General features: G+C 42.0%; 1 protein-coding gene across 1 annotated transcript in view; it reads left to right on the top strand.

Annotated features, from left to right (window-relative positions):
* Positions 1–21408, top strand: part of MOCOS (molybdenum cofactor sulfurase) — a 97365-nt gene that overhangs the window by 7780 nt on the left and 68177 nt on the right. The window contains exons 2-4 of the mRNA XM_080976642.1: positions 325–414; positions 923–989; positions 12705–13343. Coding sequence (XP_080832768.1) covers positions 325–414; positions 923–989; positions 12705–13343 — 796 coding nt within the window. The remainder of the gene's footprint in view (positions 1–324; positions 415–922; positions 990–12704; positions 13344–21408) is intronic.

Here is a 21408-nt window from a genome sequence, read left to right as displayed (position 1 = left end):
GGGCAGAAGCCAACTTTATTATGAAATCTTCTGACCTGTCTTGAGAATAGAGTGGATCCTAAGAATACCCAAGCCAGCCACCTGTGGGTATAGAAAGCAGCTCTTTATTACAACTGTCACCTTACACTTCCTGGTATTACCTGAGCGGTATTGCCTGGATGACTATAGTAGTGAGCTTCTTAAAAAAATAACAAAACTTTGTTTCAAGTGATTTTATTCTGCACTGACTGAAAAGATATTTTGAAAATTACTTGATTTTCAGATTTCCAGCTTTTATAGCATGGTAGTTCAGTGAGTGATACATTTTTGCCTGTTTCATTGTAGGAATTACGTACCTTGACCACGCAGGCACAGCCCTCTTCCCACAGAGTTTACTAAAAGCCTTCACTGATGACCTCAATGAAAATGTTTACGGTAAGGAGAAATCAAGCAGGTGGGGTAAATCTTTTCTCCCTCTCTTTGGCCTTGTTAAAGTTTCCAGAATTTAAAGCTGGGCTGAAATTTGCGACCTCTTGGCATGGTTCCATTCATTGCCAGCAAAAGTGGGGAGTATTTTTTGTAGCCTTTGCAAAGCTGGCAAAAAATCTATGGGATGGATTGATATCAATGCAGTGCACTGCCATAATCCACTAACTGTGGCTTAATAGTAATGGCTTTCACATGTATTCAACTGATGTGGGTTTCAGTTGCAAAGAAACTTCTTTTAGAATTGTAATTATTTTCACAAAATCTCTTTATAGGAAGCTGCTTGCTTGTTAACTCGTTGCTTTGGAAAACTGTTGTAAAGAGCTTCAATGCACAGCAGTGAAATATAAAATGAATGTTATATTTAATCACATTTATAGGAGTTTTTTGAGGCAGTGCTTGACAAAAAGATGAAATGTCTTGTTTATGAGTCATGAACGTCTCTCTTGCCTCTTAGGGAACCCTCACAGCCAGAATATCAGCAGCAAATTGACAAGTGATACAATTGAACATGTCCGATACAGGTAGAGTGGTCTTCATTTTATAAACCCAATGTTGTACAGTGGTACCTCGGGTTAAGAACTTAATTCGTTCCGGAGGTCCGTACTTAACCTGAAAATGTTCTTAACCTGAAGCACCATATTAGCTAATGGGGCCTCCTGCTGCTGCCGCACCGCCGGAGCACGATTTCTGTTCTCATCCTGAAGCAAAGTTCTTAACCTGAAGCACTATTTCTGGGTTAGCAGAGTCTGTAACCTGAAGCGTCTGTAACCCGAGGTACCACTGTATTTCACATTTGCCTTGGTTCTTTAGTTTCACTATAACCACTTCTGTTGCTATTTATTGTATTGCCTCACTGCTAGAAATGCCAAGTTTCAAAGTATCATTAAGTGTGTGTGTGTGTGTGTGTGTGTGTGTGTGTGTGTCTATTACTGTATTTAAGAAGTTGTAATTTATTGTATTTCATAGTATCATAGATTTATAGAGTTGGAAGATACCCCAAGGGTCATCTAGTCCAACCCCCAGCAATGCAGGAATCTCAGCTAGAGCATCCATGACAGATGGCCATCTAATCTTTGCTTAAAAACCTCCAATTAAGCACAGACCACAACCTCACGAGGGAGTACATTCCACTATCTAACAGCTCTTGCTTAACAGTTCTTTCTGATGTTTAGTTGGAATCTCCTTCCTTGTAACTTGAATCCATTGGTTCGTGTCATAACCTCCTGAGGGGAAGAAAACAAACTTGTTCCATGAGACAGCCCTTCAGATATTTGAAGACGGCCATCATATCTCCTCTCAGTCTCCCCTTTTCCAGGCTAAACATACCCAGCTCCTTCAACTGTTCCTCATAAGGCTTGGTTTCCAGACCCTGGATCATTTTCCACCCACCTCTGCACATATTCCAGCTTGTCAATATTTTTTTTTTTTTTAAATAATCTTTATTAAAGTGTCAAAAGGTTACAAAAAAACAAAACAAAAACACACACAAAAATAACACAAAACACGACATAAAAAAAAAAAAAAATTCCACCTTTTAAGTCTCATTTTCAATAACTTCTTTTCATGACTTCCCCACGCCTCCCCTTATTGTATTCCAACTCCGATTGTTTATTCAAGCAAGTTTTTATCCTTAATGTCCTAATCATAATTTATTAATTTACTTAACCATAAATTATTAATGTGATTCTTTATAATAATTTTAAACCTTAATTCATTATTATCCATTAATTTAGATTATTTAGCAATTTTTAGAATATATACCTTACTCATACATAAAAAGAGATAAAAAAAAGAGATATAAAAACAAATAATAAAATACCTTCCCTAAGATTGTCCCTAATTCCCATCCACAGATTCCCCATTCTTATAATAATAAAGAGCATATAGTTTTACACTGCAAAATAAAGATCAGGCCCCCTTTGGACTTCTAAACCCCACCCTTCTCTTCCCGGTTTCAATCCCAAACCAAAGTCCAATTAGTCCATCTTTTTAGCCTGGTGACCTTACGTCCGAGGCTCTCGGATCTCTCTCAGTCCCTTTCCGCCGGCTTCTTCGAAAATCTTTCATATTGAACACCCCAGGTCGGGGAAGTACCTTCTCCATGTTAACCATATTTCTTCCAGCAAGGCCTACTTGTTTAGAGGTGGAGCTCCAACTCTGTTTCTTAAGTCTATATGTCCCAAATAATCCAGTTTTCATCTTAGTCGAATTGGAATTCTTCTTGGCAGGTCTCCGGCTCTCTTTTATCTTCTGTAACTTTTCAGCCACCCCTTCTTTCTGCTCCTCCTGTTCAGCTGATGTCTTAGTCTTTGGTTTCTTTTCTTGTCCAGCTGCCTGTGTTTTGAGCATCAAGTCCCTTTCCAACTCAGTAGGTATATTTTCTGTTGACTTCGGTTTCGTAGGACTTGTAGACAAAACATGGCCTTGCTCTATCCTCTCTTGCAGCTTTCCCATGAGAAAAATAAGCTCTTGCAAGTCAGCTCGTATTTCCCGACCTAGTTCCATTCTTGTAATATCCAAGAATCCCCTCTAGAGGGATTCTAGTTACTTAGTATTTCTTTTCCCTTCCGATCCAAAAATCAAGTTTATTTGTATCAGTCTTTCTTTACTTTCAATATTTTGTAGCAGTATAGCCGGTTAGAATTTAAGCTTTGATTTTTCCGGCTTTGACAGCTAATTTGACAGCTGTCAAAAGTTTTCTATAAATCCTCTGCAGGCTCTTTTCACGGGTTACTCCCGGGCTTGAGAAAGGTGGTACTTAGTCCAAATAATTAAACTTTTGTCCTCCGGCACATTAGCTTAGTCCTTTAAATCTGTGGAATTTATATCTTTTATCGAATTACCCCAATTCTTCACGCAACCTTAGTTGACAGCTCCTTGCTTCAAACTGTTTACAATAAGGGGGGGGCGGACTTCCCTTTTTTTCACCTCCCCCGCTCGTGCCAAATTCATAATCAAATTATTTGTAATCCAATTTCCCAATTACTCACGGGTTGTTGTTCTTGATTTTAAGTCCAAATTTTAATAGGAAGAAGTCAGCGCTCTCCGACAAATGGCATGCGGCTTCGCTCGGCAGGGGAAGCAGAAGACTCACAGCACCACGCCACTCCCCGGCACCCGTTCCGTAGCCTTTAAAAAGGCTCCTTCGCGAGTCGGGAGGGCGCTTAACGATGCCCGCCGAGTCACCATGTCCACGGGCTCCTATGCCCGTGGTTTTTGAGGGTCCCCGTGTCGCCGGCACGGCAAGACCCAGCCCCTGTCAAGCCGATTCCCTCCGGAGCTCGGAGGGAATCCGCCATTAGCCGATCGCGCTAACCCGGAAGTCCTTGTTCCAGCTTGTCAATATCCTTCTTAAATTGTGACATCCAGAACTGGACACAGTATTCCAGGTGTGGGCCACACCTTTATTTTAATTTTAATTTTTTTTTTGTAAACTGCCCTGGAAACTTTGCTGAGGGGCAGCATGTACATATATTAAATTGTAAAAGTGGTAAATTAAGCTTACCCAAAGTGGATCACTGTTACGATAGAAATGAGTGGATATGATGTTCATTTCAAACAGCTCAGTTTCATGTATGTGTGTGATTTTTAGCCTCTGCTTAGATCACCTATATCTCCTCCTCCCTTTCTGGTATAAACTGAGGGCCAAACGGGGCATGAAATGACATGTACAGTACTGTAAATAGGAATGGAAGAGAATTTTGCTTGTCTGCAGATTAAAGCAAAGTGACCTAATTTGCACTTCCTGTACATGGATTAGAAAGCAGGTAACAATCACATTCTCTAAGTTTTACAATGCAGTTTTGGTTCAAAACCATATAAAATTGTACAAATATATATATATTAGAAGGAAATGAAGAGAAAAGCAAACAAATAGCTCAGGCGGTAGAGCGTGAGACTCTTAATCTCAGGATTGTGGGTTTCAACCCCACATTGGACTAGATGACCCTTGGGTACCTTCCAATTCTACAGTTCTATGAGTCTATAAAATATGCATTTGGGGGGGTATACATACAGTTCATACGTGGGTTTGTTTTTTTGGGATGGCTTCTTTAAAAAATGAAACCTGTAGAAAATGGGACAGATGCAAAATGGATGGAACAGAAATAGGCTGATCCATCCACTCCTGTCAGTGCACCGTTTCCAAACAATTTTTGTTTTTACTTTAAAGTTCTCATCCCAACTTGCCTCTAGTTGCCAACTAGAACAACCCTTTTACCCATTCCCACATACAGTATTTTTGCTTCAAAGTTAAGTCTCCCTAAACTCAGCAGAACTTTTTTTAGGACGCATTCTTGGAAGCAGAGCCAAAACATATTAAGTAGCAAAAAAGATTGATTAACGTTGGTGCCCTATTTTCCTAGAAGTCGTTGCTGGTTTTGAGATGACTCTTCTGTATTGAAATTTCCCTGGTTTTCCTCTGAAATGTTAGCAAAGTCTGTCTCAAAACAGTGTTGTAACTGGTAAAATACATGAAAATCTCATTTGACCTTTAGTACGCAGTAAGAAACATCCGATGCACTACCTGCTTAGTATTGATTTGTCCTTTTGAAAGGTCACTAACTGGAGACTGTTCAGATGAATGAAACTAGAGCACTCTGCTGTGCTCAGTGCATCTGTTTAAAAGCCCAGAGTCAAAGTTTTGATGGACTGAATTGCTTGTGCTTGTTTAGAGATCTCTTGTAGTTTGCCTAATTAATTCCCTGATCCCATATTTCAGTGCAACATATTTGTGTAAACAAATCAGATGCTGCAGAGCATAAGTCAGAACCGCTGGTACAATGCAGTCTCTCTCATCTGGACTTTCACTACATTAATGACAGAATGTGGATCTGTGAGGTGCATACTAAAAGCTAGTGTAGCAACTAAGAGAACGAGCTGTGTGTTGGGAGGTTCTGGTTTGTTTGTTTAGAGATTTACACCCTGCCCTTCAACTCAGTGTTTCTCAATGTGGCTTACAAGCTATAGGTAATTATGCACCCATCCACACCCTGTAAACCTCACTCACTCTTTCTCTCAGCAGTCCTTAGTCCTCTGGCTGATGGATGTGGCTACAACACACTTCCCTTCCATTCTGCATTTCCAGGGGGCAACTGGCAGTTGGAGACAAGTGTTCTTTTTGGCAGGGAGGGAGGGAATTCCTTGAAGCTGCTCTTTCTCTAACCAGTAGATGTGTCCAAGTTGGTCCACACCTTGTTCTTCATAGTGTTCTAATCTTATTACAACCAGCAACTCCCAGTGTGAGTGCCCAAGCCCTGCCCTTTCACTTTAAGCCGGTACTTAAAGAAGCAGTGCTGTGGCTTGCAGCTGGGTTCCCCAGTGTTGATGAGTGGCTCTCGGCTATATGCTTTGTCAGGAGCATCCCAGGAGAAAGGAAGAAAGGCTTTTAACTTCAGTGGGAGGTCAGCATCATTGCATCCCACCGACAGCTTCCTAAGGCCACTCATCGGGCTTATCTTGAGCAGTACATGGACATGTTTAGTGGCTGGGATATCCTGTGTATATTGCAAGATGTGTATTTTTTCTTTCTTTAAGAGTTTCCATTAGTAGAGATGCAGCAAACTACTGTCTGGCATATTTAAGTTAAAACAAGCGAACTTAAAAAAAGTTCCCTTTCCTTGGAAGTCCTGAACGTTCTCCTTTTGTGTAGAGCAAGAGAAGGGACAATACAGCCGTCTGGGGTGAACCAAAGCCACAACTTCATTAACTTAACACCAAATAGGTTTATAAACTGGTTGCACATGAAACTCATTGAGATGGAATCCAACTTGGATGCTTGTCAACCGAAGCTGAGAGGGAGGGAGCGTGAGGAAGAGGCTGGTGGAAGTTGGATACGGCTGTCCTTTGCCACTCTTCAGCAGCAGAACTTTGACTTTCCTTCTCTAGATTGAGTGCTGTTTCCCTTAGGGCTTTTAAGGAGAGCCCTTGTATTTTGAGGATCATCCCATTTCTTCACAAAGCCCTAGTCCCCCTGCTACCAGCTGCTGGGGCCAGGCAGCATATGGCTTCTCCAGCCCCACTGCCAAACCAAAGCAATGCCTGACTGCTCTGTAATCATTGGGGCATGGAGCTGAATGTAATCTCATGTCCCTGCAAGGTGAACAACCCTCTTGAAATAGCTTAGGCTGCCGGACCCGGAAATGAGGCACCATTCTAAGCTGCAGAGCTTTCTGAATTGTCATCTTGCATAAATGAACTTCCATGGACACTTGGCCCCCCGCAAGACATGTTTTACCAGGAAAAGTGAGCAGATTACCTGCGTGCCTGGAAACTGCTGGGTATACCCACTGATGATGTTCCTTGCTTGGCAGATGCCATTTCCCCCTTTCCTTTTGCAGAAGTCATTATTGCCTAACTGCCCCCCCAATTACATCCATTGGGTGTAACACTCTGGTAGCAGTGAAGGATGGGAAATCTGCCCAGCACATGTCATGCTTGCCAGACTGTTGTTTAGCTGTGTGCCTTTTTCTGATGTGATACTCTATTGCCCGGCCCAGTAGTGAAAACAACACTTTTATATAGAAATATAATAAAAAGCTCCTATGCCAGAAAGGTGTGAAATGTAGCTGCAGTAATGGAAGCAATTTCTGATCAGTGCTAGAGCAAATATTCATTTTCATGTTTTTTGCCATCCACTATTTTGAATGATGTTGTGAATCAGTGTGCTCTAGTGAGTCAGGTAATGCTTTGTTGTTGTTGTTTAGTCGTTTAGTCGTGTCCGACTCTTCGTGACCCCATGGACCAGAGCACGCCAGGCACTTCTGTCTTCCACTGCCTCCCTCATGCTGGTAGCTTCGAGAACACTGTCCCACCATCTCGTCCTCTGCCGTCCCCTTCTCCTTGTGCCCTCCATCTTTCCCAGTATCAGGGTCTTTTCTAGGGAGTCTTCTCTTCTCATGAGGTGGACAAAGTATTGGAGCCTCAGCTTCAAGATCTGTCCTTCCAGTGAGCACTCAGGGCTGATTTCCTTCAGAATGGATAGGTTTGATCTTCTTGCAGTCCATGGGACTCTCAAGAGTCTCCTCCAGCACCATAATTCAAAAGCATCAATTCTTCGGTGATCAGCCTTCTTTATGGTCCAGCTCTCACTTCCATAATGCTTGCTAATGTACTAAAATGCAAATATTGTTTGCTCTCCTCCCCCCTTTTAAAAAGCTAGCTGCTTTACAGAAAACATAAGAATGTAAAAAAATAAAATAAAAAAATAGAGGGAGAATATACCTTTAAATACTTTGGTGGTTGTTGCCATGTTGATATGAGAGATCAGGAGAACTACAAAGGGACAAGGTTTTATTGGACTTACTCCTTTGGTGCCAAAGTGGTGGCCCATATTATGGGGCAGAGCTGCCTTCCTGCCATCACAGCCCTGATCTTGCCACCACCCAATTCATCTTCACTGAGGTAAACTGCAGCAAACCTGTTACCAAACCTGGCACAAGAAACTTCCCTCCAATTAATTTCAGTGGGAAGAAAAATTAATGGGCAAAAAAAATGAGAGGCACAAATACAAGATGGGTGACACCTGGCTTGAGAGCAGTACATGTGAAAAGGATCTAGGAGTCTTGGTTGACCACAAACTTGACATGAGCCAACAGTGTGATGCGGCAGCTAAAAAAGCCAATGCAATTCTGGGCTGCATCAATAGGAGTATAGCATCTAGATCAAGGGAAGTAATAGTGCCACTGTATTCTGCTCTGGTCAGACCTCACCTGGAGTACTGTGTCCAGTTCTGGGCACCACAGTTCAAGAAGGACATTGACAAACTGGAACGTGTCCAGAGGAGGGCAACCAAAATGGTCAAAGGCCTGGAAACGATGGCTTATGAGGAACGGCTAAGAGAGCTGGGCATGTTTAGCCTGGAGAAGAGGAGGTTAAGGGGTGATATGATAGCCATGTTCAAATATATAAAGGGATGTCACATAGAGGAGGGAGAAAGGTTGTTTTCTGCTGCTCCAGAGAAGCGGACACGGAGCAATGGATCCAAACTACAAGAAAGAAGATTCCACCTAAACATTAGGAAGAACTTCCTTACAGTAAGAGCTGTTCGACAGTGGAATTTGCTGCCAAGGAGTGTGGCGGAGTCTCCTTCTTTGGAGGTCTTTAAGCAGAGGCTTGACAACCATATGTCAGGAGTGCTCTGGTGGTGTTTCCTGCTTGGCAGGGGGTTGGACTCGATGGCCCTTGTGGTCTCTTCCAACTCTATGATTCTATGATTCTATGAAAAAAGTGAAGCATAACTGCCCCTTCATCTGCAATGCTGCACATGCTGCCAAGACAGAGTGGATATGAGTGGAAACTTGGGATGTTGAAGAAATTCTCCAGATGTATAAATTTTCATTTATGAAAAATTGTATTCCATTTAAAAGGATTTCTAAACTTCTTAATATTTAAAACTCTCCAAAGAGTATATGGAAATAAAACATAAGAAAAATAAAACATACAAACATATACAAGCATAGCAATAAAACTCTACTATAAAAAAAAATTAAAAAACAAAAACCCCCAAAATGAGAATAGTTCCTAAAATTAACTTTTCCCAGCTCTGAGCAAAATTTCATGTCACTGCAAGGTGAACAACCCTCTTGAAATAGCGTAGGCTGCCGGACCCTGCAATGGGACGCCATTCTAAGCTGCAGAGCAGGGGTAGGAGACCTAAGGCCCATGGGCTGGATGTGGCCCAATCGCCTTCTCAATCCGGCCCATGGACGGTCCAGGAATCAGCGTGTTTATACATGAGTAGAATGTGTGCTTTTATTTAAAATGCATCTCTGGGTTATTGGTGGGGCATAGGAATTTGTTCATTTTTTCCCTTCAAAATATAGTCTGGCCCACCACATGGTCAGAGGGATGGTGGACCGGCCCATGGCTGAAAAAGGTTGCTGACTCCTGCTGCAGAGCTTAGACAAATCTATACATTATTTTTTGTGTACAATAAAACAGTATTGGGGGGGAAGTGTTTAATGGCAACTGTACAGGTCCCGGTTGCAAAATAGTTTTGTACAGTACTTTTTCTGGGGGTACTCAAGCATATGCAGTACCAGCGCCTCCCCCCTCCATGTTGAAAGTGTGGCACTTACAGTAACAACTTAATGGTGAGTACCTGCACCATTTTTTTCTTAGAAAAAAGCACTGCTTTTGTACTAAATAAATCAAAACGAAGTTTGCAAGGAATTGATCTGAACTAGAGTAATTTAAAAGAAGAAGAAAGAGTGAGAACAATTAACAGCTCTATGTAAAAATGAAGTTCTTTGGGCTTCAGAGAGATAATTGCAATATAAAAATAGCATGTCTGAATTTCTGCAGAGTAAGCTGGAACACTGTTGACTGCCAGCCTCCAACCTCCTGACTGTTCTATCTATGGCTCTGCCCGTTAAGGAAATGGAGTGGCAGGATGCATGGGTTCACATCACCAGTTACTCTCCATCCAGTGCGCTTCCACTGCTAATTTTTGAAGCCACATTCACACATCCTTTTCCTGTCAGTCCTGTAAATACTTGATGCGTTTTCACCCCTCAAATCAACTTCAGTTGGATTAGAAAACTGGTTGTGGTTTGCTTTAAAAAAATATTTGGGTTGGAACCAGATCTGTCTGTGGAAAGGGGTGAGTGGGATCTGACTTTACTGTCCGTCCTCATTTTGGTGTTGCTCCCCCACAAAAAAATGCTCATATAGGGGGGTGGAAAGAGCCTGGCAGCAGCCAAGGTTGGCTCCTTCTGGGACCTCTGTGGCCTCTTTGTGGAGCCTGGAAAGTACCCTCAAACTCCCACCTCCACTGCTCTCACCACTCATACAGTCCAGCAGAACAAGCAGGACAGGACCTGAAGAACACAATTGCTACTCTGAATCACCTGCCTTAGTTTAGAATCATAAAACTGTAGAGCTGGAAGAGACCCTGAGGATCATCTAGTCATTCTAGTGCAATGCAGGAATATGCAGCTGGCCCATATGACCAACTGAGCTAAATAAACTGATGCACATGAAAGAGGTATGATACTATCAACAGGGTGTTGCCGTGAAATGAAAGGGGATCTGTTCTGTTTTGAGCGATGGCCTCAGCAGTAGGGAGTCTTATTGATATTTTGAATCTGCAGTCAGAGGGGACCCTTTGCAGAGTAACTCCCTGTGCCCCTTCTGGCTCTCCATGTGGGATAAGCCTCATATACATAAGCCAATGTGGGCAATGCTTTTCTAAATCTCCACAAAGTGTGATAGTGTAAAACTGGAAGAGTATTTTCTGATTTGGGCCAGTTAAGCTGCACAGTGTTTGCACAGCAGGATCCTTTCAGGTGGCTAATTTGCTTCATGTCAGAACAATCCCCATTGTAATTATGATAACAAAAACCTTCTCATTATTTGCTTCATTAATCTGTTGTAGAGGAATGAGGCATAAATAAGCTTCCACTGAACTAACCATATTTCTTGATTCCTCCATCTAGAAATGTTGTAACAGAGATATCTTTGATCCAAGCAAAAATGGAAGGGTTGAACTGATGCTTAGGTCTAATTCCTGTGCTTGGGTCTTATCACACCTTATGTTAAATGTCCGCCCTGCAGTTGTAAGTGGCAGGATGGATTGGGAGCTGCTCTGGGGTGTGTGCTGTTTGGGTTTGAGTCCCAGGTGCTCCCACTCTCGCTTTTCTTTTCCCTCCCCGAAGCATGAAAAACAGGTGTGTGCTGAGGCTTGAACTCTTGTTTGCAGTTTCCCAGCCTTGTGCCCTATGAGTGTGCCACTGTGATTGTGCAAGTGTTGATAGTAGGTCTCTGTGTGTGTTGTGTGCATATTGTGATATAAGTGATATGGCAGGGGAGTGACCAGATGAGTGAAACGTAAGTCTGACTCCGTCCCTGATGGATGGCTGTGATGTAGGTGCAAGCCACACTGCAGTACGTGTCCTTCATTTCTATGTTAGCTTTTAATTTTCTTTTTTGGCATTTCAAACAACTCCAAACAACTTAAAACAATAAAAGTTACATTCAGTTAGACACATAATTTCTTATACTTGTCTAAACATAAGGCATAATATCTTAGATTACAAAGATCTTGATCCTGAGCTAACAATCAAAGCTGTGACTCTATCCAAGCAGCTTCCATTTGCCTGAGGCAGTTTACAGGAGACAGAGAATTAATATGTCTATTCTCTTCAGTAGCTTGAAAACAAAGAGCTCTCACACAAGATGCCTACAGATTAGCATATGCATAGACCTGTCATGCAATCCTTTTCATGTGATTTAAACACCTTATGCCTGAGCCAAAAAGATACAGCCCTACTTAATAATTAACCTGTTAGGTTTTCTTCAGCTTCAGTGGAAATTTCCAGTCATGCTTTACCAGTACAATATGGGGGCATTATATATTTATTTTCTATTCCAATGTACATTAAATAATTATGCTTAATAGAGCCTGATGATGTTGCCAGCTAGCCACACAGGAAGCTTTTGGGGGATTCTCCCTTGTTTGCTCATGGCCACGCTGAGCTGCCACCGCCACCAAAAACAGTGTGGCCTTTATCACAGCAGATGGCATCATTTCGGCCCCCCCCCCCCCAGTCTGCTTGGGAAATACCATATAAGTTCTTTCCCATGTAACTTTCACACAGCAACATGCTCTGTTCTCTGCATGCAGGTGCTTGACAACATTGCAGTTGCCAATACAGTATATGAACTTGAAATTGGATGCTTAATTTATAGTTTAGGAACAAAACAATTTTATTCTTCTTGTGTTTTTATGACAGTGCTCTGTGTTCCTTGTCAAAGGGTGTTAGATTTTACAAGTTCACCCTGTCTCCTCAAACTCCTATGCTGGCATTTGTAAGGCTTCCTCCCCCCTTTCTCATCCAGTTTGGAGGCTTGTCTAGCGGACTTGGGATCAGAATGTCTTTGTGTTTAATTGCTATGTAGTGACGTGGTCTTAGTCTATGTCCTTTAGCACCTTCTCCAGCATTAGATCAAACTACCCATTTGGGTTGCTGAACTATTTTCTTTCCTGCAGCAGTGTCACCCCAGGTCAAAGAGATTTTGCAGTGCATTGAAAGTCAACCTCCTATTTGATAGGGGAAATTAAATGTATGTATTCCCCACAGGCAATGATGATGCCATTGGGCAACTTTGTAAAAACCACTGCTTGGTGCAGTGAATTAGCAAGGTTTCCAGGACACAAGAAAAATATTATAGTAGTATAAAATAGTGGAGGTAAAAGACCTTTTCCATGATGCTGTGTTTCCCTTCTCTTTTTTCAGGATACTGCAGCACTTCAATACATCTGTAGAAGACTACACAGTCATCTTCACTTCAGGCAGTACAGCGGCACTCAAACTTGTTGCAGAGGCCTTCCCTTGGGTTCCCGAAACAGCAGAGGATCCTGGCAGCTGCTTTTGCTACCTCACTGATAACCACACATCTGTGGTGGGCATGAGAGCAATCGCTGATGCAATGAATGTATTGTCAGTTCCAGTGAAACCAAAGGATATACTGTCGGGGACAGATGGCTTGGTGGCTGGAGGGAACAGCTGCAAAACACCTCACTTGTTCTGCTATCCTGCTCAGAGCAATTTTTCAGGGACTAGATATCCTCTTGCATGGATAGAACAGATAAAATCTGGGCAGCTCCGCCCCATCGAGGTCCAAGGGAAATGGAGTGTGCTCTTGGATGCGGCATCTTATGTCAGCACTTCTCCGTTAAACTTAAGCCTTCATCAAGCAGACTTTGTGCCTCTGTCATTCTATAAGATGTTTGGATTCCCCACTGGTCTAGGCGCACTGCTGGTGAAGAATGAAGCTGCTGCTTGCCTGAGGAAAGCCTATTTTGGAGGGGGAACTGCAGCTGCCTACCTTGCAGGAGAGGATTTCTACTTACCGAAAAAATCAGTGGCTGAAAGGTAAAACACAATCTCCTTAATAAAACTCCTGTTACCTAGGTTCTAGAATAATGTTCCATCAGACCTGAGGCACTGACGGAACCATACAGGTCCTGTGTCTTGATGCTGGGGATTGTTCTGTCTGAAAATATACTTTTAATAAGTGGTGGTGCAGCTTCACATGGGGTTTATGTTGAGTCACACTAAATGCCAAGGAATTAAAAATGCACTGAAAAATATATTAAGCCTTCCAAATCCACACCAACTAAATCTCAAAAGTGTGTGACTACGTGTTCCATTTAGACATCCAAATTCCAGCTTATGCAAAGTTACTAGTAGCAAAAAGGCAATTTAAGATGTTCAGTATCAATCATGTTTCACTTGAGATGCTTCCGGTCCCACCCCTCCCACCCCTGGCACTTAAATTATTAAGCATTTTTAGTGTGTTTTCTTAATTTGCTGGGTCCTTCTGTGATGTTGCATTTAACTAATGAGATATAAAAGAGCACTCCCAGTGATAATTATCTGTTTTAATAAGTGATCTGGTTCACTTCTACATAATATGAGTCCGTATTAGACTTGTTAACTTAAATCAGAAATAAAAATACTTCAATTAGAAATATTGTGCTGCAGGATTCTGATGGCCATTCTGAAATTTCCCATACTTTAAATAAATGTGCTTACAGACACAAAATTTCAACTAGGGCTGATCTGAAGTCTAGCTTGGCCAAATTATCAGAGGTTTTAGGGACAGTGGTGGCACTTGTTTGAGTATGAGGTAGCAAGGGGTCATAGAATATGGGACAGGCTCTACCCCTCCCCAATCCCTGTCAACAGCACTGTGTCATCACGTAACATCATTTCCTGGAATATTTGAAACTGTAAATTCACTGAGTACCCTCTCACCTGAAATACTTTCCTCCTGCCTCTGCCCCAAATAATTGGAAAAGGGTTCTAGGAAGGCAGATGGAAGGTGGTTTTGCCAAACTGTGGGAAACACTGTATTAAGGTAGCTGTGTAAGCTGAAGTATGTCTTTAAGCCCAACTAACTGCTAGCTCTTTGTCTCATTGTTTTTTTAAAAAGGGTACTGCATTTTTCCATAAGAGGAAAAGGTCAGGGAATATACACAGTAGCTTTTTTCAGTGAATAAGGTTTTGCTCTTGTGATATTTCAGGTGTATAGCATACTAGCATAATATTGTACAGGGGAGTCTGATGGCATCAACTACTATTTGGTGGTTGATGCCTTCTTGGTAGATGGATCTGTCTGGACTGCAGTGGATGGTATAGTTACAGATGTAAAGGTCAGAGGGGGCACTGACATCTGATACTACCAGTTGCATAACCTGTTCTGTAGAACCTTCCTACCTCATACTGTAAGGATAAAACAAGCAGTCTTTCAATATTGCTCTGGATTCCTTGGATGAAAGGAAGGATATAAAGTAAACACACTTATTGATTGAGGTGTTCATTCCTGGTTGTATTCTGTGCCATCAGTCTAGGAGGCTGATCATTTTGCTTCTTTAAGTAAGTATGTTTCGTTGAGAGTAAGTGTGCTTCTCAGTTTGTTGCAGCATTATTCTTCCTAACCAGAGGCAAAATGACCATGTTTTGGTGCCAACCATCTTATCAGATCTGCTTTTCATTGCTTGATGCATACCCATGAAAATATGGGTATGCATCCTATGTAAGAGTTGTAAGTGCCATAAAACTACCTCCAGAAATGGGAGCAAGAATTATATAGAAATGTGTTTTTTGGGATCCAGAAATAAAGAGGTGAAAGGATATTAGGCCTGCTTGGGTCACAGGCATTTGTGCTGCAATAAATTAACTAGGGGCTTGTCCACTTATTTATTCAATTTATTTCTGCTTGTCCCATGCTTTCTAGGCACAGGTCCAAGTGGTGTTGCCTTTGCCCGGCCACTTGCCCTTAGAAAACCCGCTCTTTAGCACTAAATCGAAACAAGCAGCAATCTGTGGAAAACCTGATTGCCATTTGTTCCAATTCAGTGCTAAACTGCAGGTTTTCCCAGGGGAAAGTACTGGGCCAAACGGAAGTGTGGACAAGCCCTGGTTGAAAATGAGGAGGCATCTGATGTGCCTCTGTGAGTGTCACAGATCTGGAAGTACCTCTTTCCATTCGATCTCCTCTAGGGTTTGTTAATTCTTCTGTGCCTTTGCATTTGAAAGTTTTTGCAGAGACACAGCAGTATTGCTCGCCTTCACAAGATGATTCCTGTTGATCTCTGTGAAATTCATTATTTGGGGCTTCCCTGTTTTGCATTCAGTACAAAGGGCAGCCAACTGTTCTCCCCGCCCTCCCGCCCACCCTTAGTACCATCGCGACCTTTTTCTGATTGTTTGTACAATATATTGATGTGTCAGTGTGCCCCTCAGTCCTGTGTTTGAATAATTAGGTCAACTGGATAATCTTAGTTAATTATAAACCCTTGTTCTACTACGAAAGCCAATATTGGTGACGTTCAGACAAAAGCTGCAATCCTGCGCTTACATCAGGCTTCCTCAACCTCTGCCCTCCAGATGTTTTTGGCCTGCAACTCTCATGATCCCTAGCTAGCAGGACCAGTGATCAGGGATGATGGGAATTGTAGTCTCAAAACATCTGGAGGGCCGAGGTTGAGGAAGCCTGGCTTAGATATTCATGCTCGGTTCCATTGAGTTCAATACTTCTTTGTACACAGAAGGCAGCGCAGAACTTACAGCCAGGATTGCTTATGAATTCCAAAGTCCATCCAAAATATAACCTAGTTACCTGCTCTTAGGGAGGATGTAGGGAAAGGGACAATGAGATTCAGGGCCTTTTCTTTTGGGGGTCCCTGACTTTGGAAACTTTCCCTAGAGAGGCCTTCTAGCTGTTAAAAAGAACCTTCTAAACAGGAATGTCTTAACATATCTGAAGAGCTGTAACATGGCAGGTAAAGCAAGTTTGTTTTTGCCTGCTGCGGAGGGAAGGACCTGTACCAATGGATTCAAGTTACAAGAAAGGAGATTCCGACTAAACATCAGAAAGAGCTTTCTGACAGTAAGAGCTGTTCAACAGTGGAACGGATCCCCTGGAAAGTGGTGGACTCTCTTTCCTCGGAGGTTTTTAAGCAGAGATTGAATGGTCATCTGTCATGTATGATTTAGTTGCAGGGGTTGGACCAGATGACTGTCAAGGTCCCTTCCAATTTTGCAATTCTGTGATTCTATGATTTCTGGCAGGGTAGGAAGAGGGAGCACGGTTATTGCACTCCATATTTAGTTTGGGTTTTAGAGTATTCTGTGTTAGAATAATTCTCCATTGTGTTTATTGAAATAGTGGTTACACCTCTTTAAGCCAAATAGGCTGCTTAAAAGGGGAATTGTTTTTTATAATGCCCTCCTGGTGGGAGAGCAAGACAGACTCACCCCACCCCACCCACCGGATGTGCATATTCTTGGAGACATGCATATAAAGCCATAGCATTTGAATAGGGTGCCAGGGCATAAAATGCAAAACACATAGGCATACAAATCAGGAATGAGTTGTAGAATCCGTGAATCCATGAACAGTGAGTTTTGGGCCTGTGAGCACTGGGGTTTTTTGCCTTTTCAAATTGTATTCTCACACATGGAGAATTTAACATATGCACTTTATTTCCCATCATTTTCTGGGGAAAATACCAGGATTCATTCAATCAATCATTATTGAAGACACCATCAAACAGAATGCCCCTGTGAGTAAGATTATTTGTGGTCCTTGTTAACTATCTGAAGAACTGTGATATTCTTAAGAGAAGAAATTAAGTTCCTGAGCACAATTTCTTGAAATACACATGACTACGGAGCATGGTACATTGTTCTCTCTGACAGTAAAATGGAGTAGACGGAGAGATTGCCTCACAATGCTGGTGCCTTACACATGTGACCTCATGCATTGTCAGCATTGCTACTTGTGCCACATTTGTCACCAATGTGGGGCAGTTAGACATATTAGGCAGAGAATATTAATAGATATATTTTTTTTCTCCCAGAACTGTTTGCCCAACAGTCTTCAACTTGGCATTGTCCCCTGTGAATGTTGTAAGCAAGGGCTTTTAGATTATGGTGTCAGAGTGACCTAGAGCTGTAACACAGGACATTCGAGTAAATGTTCAATATATGCTTAGTGTAAGATAAGAAATTACATGTCAGACAAGGACATGATGATCCTTTGGTTCATGACATGGTTCATGACACATGAGTGCTGTAGACCCTAGTTTCCACACCATAAACCTCCAGTACTTTGCCTCTTTGGCACATATACGCTTTTGTAAATATGTACACTCCTATGTTTAGGAATTGGTACATTGTTTAGAACCTGAGACTATGTCTGGGATGGTTCTACGTGTTTACTGGATAAATGTGTGGAAACTGGAAGAGCTCTTAAAATATATGTTAATTTTTTAATTGTTGGATAATCTAACCTAGAATGCTTCCTAATGTAAGCATTTACATTTCGCTGTGGATTATGGCCCCCAAAATGATACAGGGCACTTAGGAAATGAATTGATGTGTGCATTCCATCACCCATTCTCTGCATTGAAATGATTGTGGCAGAGGATACAGAGGACCTTCTTTGAGAACTTTCGAGACTCTGAATCAGAGTGATGGATTGTTACTTTTATTTGCAGATACATTGTTTATTAATTAATTGTTTACCGGCAACATTTGGATTGTTTTTCTTACCAACAGTGGCAATGTTTCCACCAAAGCAACTAAATTTTTAAATTCATGGGGTGTGAGGTATGTTATGCTCCTTTTTTTCAATGAATGGGGGGGGGGGAAATGATACAAAGGAATTTAGTTTCTAATGGTTTTGAATCAAGACCTCCATTCACATGGCAGGAATTGAAATGTATTTCGGAGCTATTACAGCGTGTTTAATAAATTACATTCTAAAAAAGATGTGGAGGTAAGAAGTGACAAGGAAGGCTGTGTTCTAAAATCTTGTAACCAGGAAAGAGTTTATATGTTTATCTTAGTGTGACTTTGTGGAGCAGAATATGTTGGTAAAATAAATCACTTTAGCAGCTTGCCTTAAATCCATTTACAATGAAAATTGGGGCAAAAATCACTGGAGAACTTTTTTTAATATTCTGCAGAGTTCTCAGGAACAAGACTAATTCCAACACAGGCATTTTTGATTAGGAAACTGAAGCAATGCAATTTCCCCCTTCTAGTAGGGATGAAAAGCCTGTTTGAAGAATATATTGCTACTCAGAACATTTCTGGACTATTCTTGTTTCCCTCCCTCTGCCCACTTAAAATATTGCTTCCCTTACTTTGGATATGAGGTGTTATTGAAATGGCTGGAGGAGTATTTTGTGATGCTAATAGCTGTCCTCCTGCATTATCTGTGTCTCCTTAGAATGTGAAATCTTTGGCTTTATGAGGTAGAGGGGAAAGAGCTGTTGTTGAAATCCCCTTTCAGCCAGTGGCGTGAGGTGAAATTTTTCATAGGGGAACAGTTAGGGTTGTAGAGTTGAGGACCCCAAGGAATCTCCACTCAAGCATCCCTGGCAGATGCCTGAAAACCTTCCGTCTCCCAAGGAAGTCCATTCCCCAGCCGGTCAGTCTGCCCATTCCTAGCACCTTGCCAAAAAAAAAAAAAAAAAGGCTTTGCTTTGTTTTTTTCAAAAAGACAACCCCAGGCAGAAGGGTGGATTCCACCCTCCCACTAAAAAAAAACATTTTAAACACCCCCGCTTTCTTCATCATCTCCCTTTCTATGATTGTGTTGTTAGTTGTTGAATGTTGCTGCTGTTCTTTCAGGTTCTGGCAGATTGGGGCTAGGTCAGGGGTCAGCAAACTTTTTCAGCAGGGGGCCGGTCCACCGTCCCTCAGACCTTGTGGGGGGCCGGACTGTATTTTGAAAAAAATTAATGAACAAATTCCTATGCCCCACAAATAACCTAGAGGTGCATTTTAAATAAAAGCATACATTCTACTCATGTAAAAACACGCTGATTCCCGGACCGTCTGTGGGCCGGACTGAGAAGGCAATTGGGCCGCATCCGGGCCCCGGGCCTTAGGTTGCCTACCCCTGGGCTAGGTGGTTCTTTTATTAAAACACCATGCTTTCAAAAGACACACACAAACACGGAGGCTGAAGGTGAGGAGGGAGGAAGTGAGATATGAAGGTTTCAGGGTTCTTGTCTTCCACTCCCACCCCATAGGCTTTCTGACTGCTCTTCCTTTAAAATGAAGGAGAAGGGGCTGCAGTTCTGCTTCAAGCAGCCCCTTCCCGCTCTTGCATGTGTATTGCTGTGAAGGGTCGTGCAGTTTTGCAGCCTTTGCGGAGGTAATCAGAGAGACAGACAAACACAGAGATGCGCATGCACACATGGGCGTAGCCAGGATTTTTGTTAGGGGGACAGGCCTTTTGTTGGGGGGGGCAGAACCTCAGTTATGTATTTTAATAGATTTTTATTGATTTTGGGGCTTCCTGCTTCCCTGGCTATGCCCACACACACACACACACGGAGCCTGGAGACACTGGCTAAGCAGGTACACAGAAAGGTGCTGCTGGGAGCATTAAGGGGGCTAGGCTAGTCCCACTAGTTGATGGACTGCACACCGTTGCTTTCAGCCCTTAAAGTTCACTGTATTTCTATGGACAAATGTCACAAGATGTTATGCATTTATTTACATACAATCTTCTGCCAAACTACCCAATTTTTATATACTAAAACAAACAAATGCAGATTTTCTCAGGCAGATTGATGGAATTTACTGGCATAGACTTTTTTTCTTCCGACTTCCCTCAGGGCAGCCCTTGAGCCGATATAAGAGGAGTAACCCTCGCAATTCTCCCAAGGCTAATTGATGGCCTCATAGAACTGTGCTGAAGTTCAATATATGAACTTCAATATATGAAGTTGAATATACAGTGGTGCCCCGCAAGACGAATGCCTCGCAAGACGAAAAACTCGCTAGACGAAAGGGTTTTGCGTTTTTTGAGTCGTTCCGCAAGACGAATTTCCCTATGGGCTTGCTTCGCAAGACAAAATGTCTTGCGAGTTCTTGCGAGTTTGTTTCCTTTTTCTTAAAGCCGCTAAGCCGCTAATAGCCGCTAAGCCACTAATAGCCGCTAAGCCGCTAAGCCGCTAATAGCCGTGCTTCGCAAGATGAAAAAACCGCAAGACGAAGAGACTCGCGGAACGGATTAATTTCGTCTTGCGAGGCACCACTGTAAATTCAATTGCTAATTAAGAAGTTGGATTCAGTAATCGAGTGATGCTTAAGCTTGATTCAGTGTCAGGACAGTAAACTTGATCAGACACTCCCAGGGATTACCCCAGCCCAAAACATGTGTGCTAAAGCAGACTCTGTGTTAACGTGGAAAGAGGGAAGGAGAAAATGAAGTTCATTTTAATTTGCTGTACTCTGGAAAGTGCTGCCTCTCTTCACATCTAGTTGGAACAATTTAGTAACTTTCCCCCATTTCATCCTTTTGCTTTCTCTGCATGCCTAAATTAGTTAATTATCATATTTCACTAAACAATGACATTGATTCAAGCACTTTCTACTGGGTTTTGGAAACTTCCCTGTGTTTTTAGCCTGAAGCTGTTTTTCTGTGAAATAATCTGCATATAGTTAGCTTTCAAGATGTTCAGCAGGACATCTTAAGAAGACTTAGTTGCTGAGTAACTGTCACACAGAAGTGGGTCTTAGTATTATGTTCCAAATTACATTTCAGGCAGTATGACAAATAGCATCATAATAACTTGACTCAGTTGTCATTAATTATAACTGAAATGTAATCACAGCTGGGATTTTGCCTAGTAATTGCAAGCTATAAAGGCAAACATTAATATGTACAGGGGAAAACATACTTTCATAAACTTAGGTAGTAAATCAAGGCAATATATCTGCATGACCTGAAAAATCCTAACAGGCTGAGGTTAAGATAGGAAAATATTTGGAACAGTTTCAAATGTTTCCTTTACAAATTTTACTGCATTGAATGCAAGATTGTGTGTGTTTTGTGTCATCCAGCTGCCAGTGCTCAGCTGTGGAAGTAGTCAGGAAAGGACAGGCAAGAAGTATAGATAAAATATTT

Source organism: Podarcis pityusensis (genome assembly GCF_964106645.2).
Source record: "Podarcis pityusensis genome assembly, chromosome: 13".
NCBI classification, from domain to species: domain Eukaryota; kingdom Metazoa; phylum Chordata; class Lepidosauria; order Squamata; family Lacertidae; genus Podarcis; species Podarcis pityusensis.
This window is presented reverse-complemented; position numbering and strand designations above follow the sequence as displayed.